Raw genomic sequence first — 10,010 nt, forward strand, 5'->3', positions numbered from 1 at the left:
TAAATAATAAATTAATATAAATACCCTGTGATCCTTGTCAATTTTAAAATAAACAAATTAATCTCTCAATAAAAATTGCAAAATAATTTTTAAATTCAAGATGTTTAAAAAGATAAAAGAATATATAAAAACCTAAAATTTTTAAAAGTTTCTAAAATAACAATTTTAAAACCTAAATAAGTTTATTAATTATTCATGTTTATTATACTAAAATATCTTCTTCTTTTTTGCCTTGAAAATTGAGTATATATGATTTCAAATTTAAGTACTTTAACATGAGATTAGTTATACAATAATAAGATTTTAATTTGACATGTTTAATTTTTTAATTTAACTCAAATAATTTCACTCTATTCGATTCAAATTTCATTTCACTTCACTCGATTCAATTAGAATCTGGAACTTTTTTCACACGCTCACCCCTACCTCCCCTACCTCAAATAGCTTGGAGATGCAAAACAACTATTTTATAAAGAATCCATATAAAGGAAAACAAAAATGTTCCATGCCTTAAACAATAACTGAAAATTTCATGAAAAACCAACCAAACAAGACATAACATGTAAGTTAAGATTCTTTTAAGAAACAAAACAGAACTTCATATTGCTACCCTATGCAGCCAGGCAGGCTTTGGAAGGCGCAACTTACTAATGACTCGTATATCGGGAACTATACGTCCAACCTCTCTGCATCTTCAAGTACAAGGGTCTTTGCCGGCTTTCCCAACAGATCGGTATACTCTTGGAAAGGAGACCTTGTGAAACGAGTCTCTTTCCAGAAATCGGGAGTCAAGAAACCATAAGTTTTCAGAAGACACTCAAAGGTGGCCTGCAATTCCATTTGCAACGGCAACAAAATCAGATAAATGAAGAAGCTTCTCCACATAAATCATGCAGTAAATATATAACTATCAAACTATGTTAAAAGGACTAGGGCCATTAGATGTGTTCAATACAGGTACATCCCCAACAGCAACAGATAATCACCGATACGAGTGCGTATTTTTCATATGGGTATTTTCAATTTTTTATGCATTCTTCATACTTGAAATATCACATCCCTATATACATGTTTGAATATGTATCAAACAAATCAATAACTTAGATCACTCATGTAATCTAAAACAAATCAAGCATACAGTAATAACGGTTAAAGTACTTGGGAGGTCCCTATATTATAGGGATGGGACAAAATTAGTCCCCCTATTATTAAATGGATCAATTTAGTCCCTATATTGTTAAAAAGAATAAACTAACTCCAAATTGTAACTAAGTTAACATCTACAGTATAAAAATGTCTTGAAAACTTTTTCTTTTCAATTGCAATTCAATTCCATACAAGAGATTTTATTCACAGAACCATAGAAACTTTGAAAATATTAACTCTGATAAACAGTACATGTTAACTCTATTCCAATTTGACCTTATTTGATTCTTTTTAATAGTAGAGGGACTAATTTGGTCAGGTCCCTACAATAGAGAGACCTCTCAGGTAGATTCGCCCTATAATAACTCAATCAAAGAAACTAAACCAACAACCTCAAAGTTCAGGAACAGGATCTAAAACATTTAACAACCCATTTCCAAATGCATCTAAATAAATCCATAAACAATATAAAATAACAACAAAGCTGAACTAATTTGAAGATTCTATATAGGAAAATTCAATACCTTGACAAAGTTACCAAGAGTCTTAGTGGATCCCCTGGAAGAAGTGAAAACATCTTCGATCCCTGCAAACTGAAGAACTTTCTTGGGGACCCTAGCAGCCACAATCCCCGCACCTCTCGGAGCAGGCACCATCCTAACAGTAACGGATCCACATTTCCCGGTAACCTTACACGGCACCGTATGGGGTTTCCCGATCTTATTCCCCCAGTAACCTCTCCTCACCGGGATAACCGACAACTTCGCCAATATTATCGCCCCTCTTATAGCCGTCGCAACTTCTTTGCTGCACTTGACACCCAATCCGACGTGTCCGTTTCCGTCTCCGACGACGACGAAGGCCTTGAAACGCGTGCGCTGGCCTGCACGTGTTTGTTTCTGGACGGGAGTGATCTTCATGACTTCGTCTTTCAAGGAAGGGCCGACGAGCTGGTCGATGATTTGGTACTCTTTGATAGGGAGAGAGTGAAGGTAAATTTGTTCGAGGGACGTGATTTTCCCGGATTTGACTAAACGGCCGAGTTTCGTGACGGGTACCCATTTCTCCTCTTCGTCCTTGCGGCCACGGCGCCTGCCTCTTGGACCACGGTCACCCCTTCCTCCACCGAAGCCGCGCCTAAAAGCGCCACGCTCTCCGCCGCCTCTTTCTGCCATTTTTTGCTCTTTTTTTTTTGTAGGCTTTGAGGGATCAGATAGTGGGAGAGATGAAATGGGGCGGCTAAGTTTAGGGTTTTAAATGGGGTGAGTGTTAAAAAGGAAAATTAGGGTTTGGGGACATGGGCTATGGTATATGGACTTTACTTGCCCGAAAATGTAAGCTTTTTCTTTTCCTAAAAAAATACAAAAAAAAAAGTTTGATTTAATCGTATTTATATTTCTATGGAAAATAAATAATTAATTTAGAATTCAAAATTTTAGTAATAAAAGTATTTCTGACTCATTTTATAATTTAAAGATTATCATTAATGGATTTTCCATGTTAAATCATGTATTTATATCAATATTTGTATTTACTTTTCAAAAAATCAATATTTGTATTTTTATTAATTTTATTATTAAAATTTTAATTAAATTGAGTGGAGTTTGTTGGAATCAAACCTATAATTTTTCAAATTCAATTTAATTGTATAATTAAATTTTAGGTGAGTCTAATTTTTATATAATTCTTAAATTATCATATCCATTTTCATAAATGTTATTAGAATGGATGGTTAAATAAAAAATCAATCGATTTTCTAATTTGAAGGAGCCAAAGGGTATTAAACCACTTTTTAAGCGAATTATCCACAATTACTTTTCAGAAACTTGATTTTTTGAGTGATTAATAAAATTTTGACCAAATAAACTATTTTTAGCTCAATTGTTAAATAAATAAAAAACCAATGAACTAACATGAATCAAAATAATTAAAATTATTGGGTATTTGGAAGATCTTAAATTTTAATTTATTATATTTAACCCAAATACGAATCAAAATAATAAAAAAATTGATTAAATTCTTTCAACATAATGAATAGGAAAGTTTTGTTTACAAGAAGAATTACAACAATAAGAATACAATTTCTTGTGTATTTTAATTATTTGTATATATTTATGAGTTATTATTTGACATCCTACGACAATTATCATGAGATGCCATAGTTGAAATCTGCTCGGTTGCTTGTGATTCTAATTAACATACCCAACACCTCTTTCATGTTCGGTCTATCTTGTGGAGCTTCGGCCGTGCATCGGACCCCGATCCGAAGCAGCTCAAACATCTCCTCGGCACCAACCGACAGTCCTGATCCCAAAAGCATAACCGGTATCACAGCTCGACTTGATACATTTCGTCCCTTTCCCATAATACGTTTGCCCCATTCCACCAGGCATTCTTCACCTCCGTCCACAGCTCGTCGACCGGTTGCAAGTTCCATTGCTAATACTCCATAGCTGTACACATCACCTTTTGTCGTAGCTTGCCATGTCTGCCCGTATTCCGGTGCTACATAACCGACAGTTCCCGCCACCATTGTGCTGACATGGCTATCGCCAATATCGACAATTCTCGCAAGACCGAAATCCGTGACTCTAGCCCTACCATCTTTATCTAACAGGACATTGCTAGCCTTAACATCTCGGTGAACAATGGCGGGGTAGCATTCATGATGTAAGAACACTAATGCTCGTGCAATATCAACCGCGATATCGATCCGTTTCCACCATGTTAATCGGATTCGGTCCGATATAATATCTTCCAAACTCCCACCTCCCATGTATTCATACACCAATATTTTCTCTAATCCATGAAGGCACCAACCATAGAGCGTTACAAGGTTAGGATGTGGCCAACCAAAGCCATTGCCACTGAGAACTTCCATTTCAGCCCTGAACTCCTTTTCACCTTCAATTCCTTCTCTTTGTAGCTTTTTTACTGCTACTTCTCTTCCATCCGGCAATACACCTCGGTACACTGTCCCGAACCCTCCTTTTCCGAGAATCCTATCGTCCGAAAAGTTACTTGTGGCCCTCAAAATATCAGCATGTGTAAAAGCTGTTTTGTCCAAACGGATGACCTTGATAGTATCCGATGATCCACTAGAGCTAGATGCTAGATCAGGTCGATACTTCGTATCTTGTAAGAGATATCTCTGGGGTTCGGATCGGGAATTCACCTGTCTGCAAACCAAAACCGATAGAACCACAAAAGCGAGAGCAGTTAGTGTGAGAGCTACTGCCACTATAAGCACAGCAAATCTGGCTGATCTTTTTCGTGTACCATTATGGTTGGGTAAATGATCTGTTTTATTATCCATGAAATCTGGAACATCCAGTAGCGGATTTCCAAGGTACGAGTCTTTCTCGAACGTTCCGAATTGTGCGGTTGTTGGAACAACCCCAGAAATGTACCGATTGTACGAAATGTTGAACTTGGTGAGATCGGTCAGGTTGCTGAAACTTGTTGGAAATATGCCAGAAAAGTTATTGTATGACAAATCTAGATTCTGCAAGCATTTGATATTGCCAATCTCTGCTGGAATTAGTCCCGAAAACTGGTTTCGGGTTATATTCAGGACAACAAGTGGCAACTGACCAATCTGTGCAGGCAGTTCACCACTGAAGTCATTGAAACCCAAGTGCAGCATACTGAAATTCTGCATTGTACCGATATCCGAAGGGATCGAACCCGAAAACTGGTTACCGCTAAGTTGAAGATATCCCGAGATTTGAAGTGTCCTAACCGTTGAACCTGCAGTGCAAACTGGGAAAAGACCGTAGCCTTTAAGCAACCTGTCCCATATGCTCCTACAACTCTTCCTAGTGAGAATTGTATACACAAAACTGAAAGGTGGATAGTCTGCTGGTATCCACCTCATCATTGCCGAGCACTCTCCCGAACCAGCAATGATCGTGTCGTTGCGCAACCGATTCAACTCAAATGTTCGGGTAGCGCTTCTTCCAATCTTAGCCAACTCAGGAGGGATTCTTCCAGATAGTTGATTGTTAGCAAGATTTAGCCATAACAAGCTAGTGCAGTTCCCAATCTCTGAAGGAATTTCGCCACTAAGAGAGTTGTTTGCAAGCATCAACCATAACAGAGAGTTCAGTTTCCCGAGCTCGGGTGGGATCGATCCCGAAAGCCGGTTGAAGGACAGGTCTAGAGTTTGTAACTGTGAGAAGTTTCCATATTCAGGTGGTATACTACCTGTAAACTGATTGTTGGACAGCATCAAGAAATTCAAGCTTGGCATTTGACAAATTTCAACAGGCAATGAACCAGAGAATCGATTATTACTCAGGTCTAATCGAGAAATGTTCTGTAGCTTGAGAATACCGGACGTATCGATCCCTCCTGTGTATGCATTTCCATGTAACAACAGAAACTTCACCTGTTTGAATCTCCCAAAAATCTTTTGAATCTCCCCACCAAAACTGTGTTTGCTCACATCCAAGAACTCCAAATTCGTTAAGTTCAGTAAAGATTCTGGTATCGAACTCGAAAACCTGTTGTCCCCTAAGAACAAGGCTTCAATACTGGAAATCGATCCCAATTCTGATGGAATTGGCCCTGTAAAGTTGTTTCCCCCTACATTCAAGATAACCAAATCCCTGCAGTTTGATATCTCGCCTGGAAGTTCACCATGAAACTTGTTTTCAGACAGGTCTAAATCGTGTAAACTACAATTGTCTGCAAACATCGAACCCGAAACCACCCCGGAAATAGAGTTCTCCGACACTGAAAATCCAACAAGCCTCGAAAATCCACTCCATAAACTACCAGAAAAATTGTTGGAACTCAAATCAAGATGCATCAAGTTCCAGCATTCATCAAAGCAGCTATCGATTTCACCAGTGAAATTGTTAGTTGAAAGGTTTGCAACAATCAGATTCTGGCAAATCCCTGGGAAACTAACTTTGATATCGCCATTAAACCTGTTCGTAGACAAATCAAGCTTTTCTAAACGATTCAACCCTTTAAACACTAGGTTTCCTCCAAGGATATTATGTGACAAGTTGAGGTACACAAGGCTTTTGCATCGGTTCAAATCGTCCGGTAAGGCTCCGCCGATGGTGTTGCTCGAGAGATCGAGGTGTTGAAGATTTGTTAAAGCTGAGAAATTATGGAAAATTTCCCCAGAAATGTTGTTTTCAGACAAGTTTATACCAATGACTCTTTGTTGTCCAACAACAGACGATGAAGAACAAGAGATTCCTTGCCATTGACATGGTGAAATGGATTTATCAACATTCCATTCTGAATATATTCCTCGGTTTACTCGATTGTGTTCTTCAAGGAATGCTTTCAAATTCAACAGAGCTTCCTTGTCTGTTTCTAGTGAATCTCCATTGACAACATTAGCTGTAAATTAAAACCAGACACAGAAATCAATGTCTCAAACATGTTGTAGACATAAAATTTCAGTTTAAGTCAACAGAACAGAATCATCCTTGGAAAACACGAAATCATTTCAATGCATGCATGAGAAAATTCAGTATCAAAAAGCAAGTTTCAAACAACTGAACTGAACAAAGAATCCCCAATGGAGAATCCTAAACTGATAAAACGAAGATTAAAATTACATACCTGAAATCATAAGGGAGAATATGAACAAAGTGAAACAACGCCATGAAATAGCTTGGTCTCCTGATATGATGAACTTCTTCTTCATGTTTTTTTTTCCCAGCTATTTTTGTTTTCGAATAATGAGTTACTTAATCAATTAAGCACCCATCAGATGAGAACATTTGAAGAAAAAGATGAATGAAATTTAGAGTTAAATTAAACCCCAAAAAAATTAAATTAAAATGTAAGAGAAAAAGTTGTGAACGTTTTCTGAAAAAAAAGAAAAGAAAAGAAGAAAGTCAGTTTAAGAACACAACGCCTACACATAAAGACCAGAGACCAATACTTGGTAGACAAGTTTGCCAACAATATCTTCTTCAAATAATTCTTTTAAAAAACATTAAAAACTATATTAATTTCAAACATTGTGTAAATTGGTCTTACTCTTAATATAAAACAGTTATGTTTTGGGGGTAAAGTTATGATCCTGCTAATTCATCATTCATTTGTAAGACTAAACCATTTGGGAACTTAATTGATAATATAATATCATTATTTCTATTTCAACAGTCTCATCACGTGTTGATGAAGATAAACAAAAGCAATATAGTATCAACTTCATAAAAATTATATTTTCAAAAATAGGTTTTATATAAACATAAAACAAGTATGAAGGTAAGCTCACTCGTCCTGCATGCATAATGCTTTGGGTAAGGCATTTTCGTAATTTAAATAATCTCGATTAAATTGAAATTAACATTTAATAATTAATTTATCTAAATTATTAATTTTTATGCAACCAAACCCAATTTTAATTCCACTAAGATACAAATGTATCAAATAATTCGAAAAAATCAAAAAGTTAACCGAAAAAACTAGGGAGTTGAAGCAGAGAGGTGGGGATGGCCGCCTATGTTGACTGGGGGTTCAAGTATAAGATGAAGGCATATATAATGGCAACCTTGAGTACGATTTCACATTTTTTTTTCTTCTAAATTTAGATTTGTATTTTTTTTTTCAACTTTAATTTTTTCATTTTGACTAAAACCATATATGTTCACGATGAAAATTGAAAAGGTATCACTCTTTTTGTTGGTTGGTTCTAAGAAAATCCTCCATAAAAACAAATGAACAAAGGATTAGAATTATATATTAAAACAACCCTAATTATTTCCTTAAATCTGATAATTTATCTATTTACTGGTTAATTATTATTTTTCTTTGTTTGTCACAAAAATTTAATATTAAGTTTTCTAACAACCCATTTAAAAAAAAAAGTGGCTAACGAATTTGGTCCACTAAAAATATAAATTTGTTATGTTTTTTAAAGCAATTGTGATGTGAGTAGAGTTGTCTATCTAACCCAACCCCAAAAATAGGTATAATTTTTATCTAGATTCAGTACGGATAAAAATGTTAAACTTGTGTTTGGTCGTATTAATATTTTTATTTTTATATAAAAAATTTAAGAATATAATACACCAAATATACTAAAAGATTAAAATAAATATTTTCTAACAAATTAAAAATAAATTAAAAATATTTATACTTAAATAACACTAAGATAAGTGCAACTTTACAAGAAAATATATCGAAAATAGTAGCAAAATTAACAACAAAATAAGTATTGTACAATACCCAAACATTAACATTAAAATAGTAGCAATATAATAGTGAAATAATAGCAAAATATGAAAAAACAGTAGCAAAATAGCAAGTTTTTTTATTACAAATTTGGGTTGGGTCGAGCCAAAAAACTTACCAGAGGCCCGGCCTATTTTCTAAATGGTCCTTATTTTTTCGTAAGCCCATTTTTCGAGCTTATATTTCTATCCAAACCTTCTAATTTTTCAAGTGGACCCCGGTCCGATCCATTGACAACTCTAAATGCGGGTAGCCTGTTTTATTTTCGTTGAAGGTTATAGTGGTGTCATTAGCTGTATTTTTTTTTTAGTTATTATCACATTTAGTTTTTTTTTTTAAGAATATTTTGAAGATTTCTGACATTATCGTCATAGTGTTCAAATTTTATTATCAACATAGTTTGATGGTGGCAAGACTATGATGCAATTCACAGTAGTTGATCACAATAGTGCATCTATAATAGTCTACCATTACCAATATAGCAGTCATTGCCATCTATCTCTCTCCACCAAATTTTTCATGACGAACGCGACATGCCGTAATTTAATTGAAGTATTTTATTTTCCTAAACCATTTTATTTATGATAGATATATGAATAAAAACAAATGGTTCTAAATTATGATTTCAAACTTAATTTTTTTCAATATAATATTTTTTTCGTATTTGTAATTGATTTCCGTTACTTAATAAGATGTGTTGTTATTACAATTGATATCTTATTAATTTATAACTTGCGTTACCGTGTTGACTTTTAGAATTACTACAATTCAGGTAAAAAATCCTTGTCTAAATAAAAAGTAAATACGTGTCTTAGCCCTTCAATTACCGACCAGTCTTTAAAGCATGTTTCACATGTAATTTCCCATATACATTGTTATTCTCGTAGAAAAGATAAAAGTCAAAAGAAGAGATAGCAATTAAAATTAAGATGTAAAACTTTACGTGGTTGGATGAATTATATTTTAACAATCTTTTATCCATTAAAATGCAAGTCAAAAGAAGAAATGGCAATAAAACCCGGTCTCAAACTTCTGACAATCTTTTATCAGGTTGAATTATTAATACAAATTACTTTACATCTATTACATACGTATGGTGTATACATATAGAAATCACAAATTTAGAAAATAAATTTCTGTTTAAAACAACATAAAATAATAATGAAACATATGTTTTGAAACTAATTAATAATAGCATATGAAATATACATTATTAAAATAAAACACATTATTAATATATACAACTGATGGATGTAGTAAAATATGCATAATAAAATTAAAACGTATAAATATATTAAAATAAAGTTTTAGTTGAGTGGTAAATTAAAAATTTTACTAATGCAATTGGCATGGATTCAAATCCTACCATATGTATGTATTTATTTTTAAAAGTGAAATGACTAAAATACCCTCGACAATGTTATTTATTTTAATTACGAAGGGTATTATTGTAACTTCTTAACTAAGTCGGTGACCCGGTTGAGGGTGACACTAACTCAATCAAGGGTTTTGTTAAATAATAAATAATTTGGTACCTAAGTTTGATACTTATTTCTAACGTGATACTGTTTTTTTATCTAATCGATACTTGTATTTGACATAAATTACACATTTTGATACATAAAGGTAAGGATATTAACTTTTAATGTTTAATT

General features: G+C 34.1%; 2 protein-coding genes across 2 annotated transcripts; both read right to left on the minus strand.

Moving 5' to 3' along the window:
* Window positions 1–452: 452 nt before the first annotated feature.
* LOC105802067 (40S ribosomal protein S2-2) lies at window positions 453–2,403 on the minus strand. Its single transcript, XM_012633492.2, has 2 exons — window positions 1,671–2,403; window positions 453–828 (listed from the first exon to the last, which is right to left on the minus strand). The coding sequence occupies exons 1-2, from the start codon at window positions 2,319–2,321 to the stop codon at window positions 670–672; spliced, it is 810 nt and encodes a 269-aa protein (XP_012488946.1). The 5' UTR covers window positions 2,322–2,403; the 3' UTR covers window positions 453–669.
* Window positions 2,404–3,147: 744 nt separating this feature from the next.
* Window positions 3,148–7,061, minus strand: LOC105802066 (probable LRR receptor-like serine/threonine-protein kinase At1g74360). The gene is made up of 2 exons (XM_012633491.2): window positions 6,733–7,061; window positions 3,148–6,507 (listed from the first exon to the last, which is right to left on the minus strand). The coding sequence occupies exons 1-2, from the start codon at window positions 6,815–6,817 to the stop codon at window positions 3,293–3,295; spliced, it is 3,300 nt and encodes a 1,099-aa protein (XP_012488945.1). The 5' UTR covers window positions 6,818–7,061; the 3' UTR covers window positions 3,148–3,292.
* Window positions 7,062–10,010: the final 2,949 nt, after the last annotated feature.

This window comes from Gossypium raimondii, chromosome 11 (genome assembly GCF_025698545.1).
Source record: "Gossypium raimondii isolate GPD5lz chromosome 11, ASM2569854v1, whole genome shotgun sequence".
Taxonomy (NCBI): Eukaryota; Viridiplantae; Streptophyta; class Magnoliopsida; order Malvales; family Malvaceae; genus Gossypium; species Gossypium raimondii.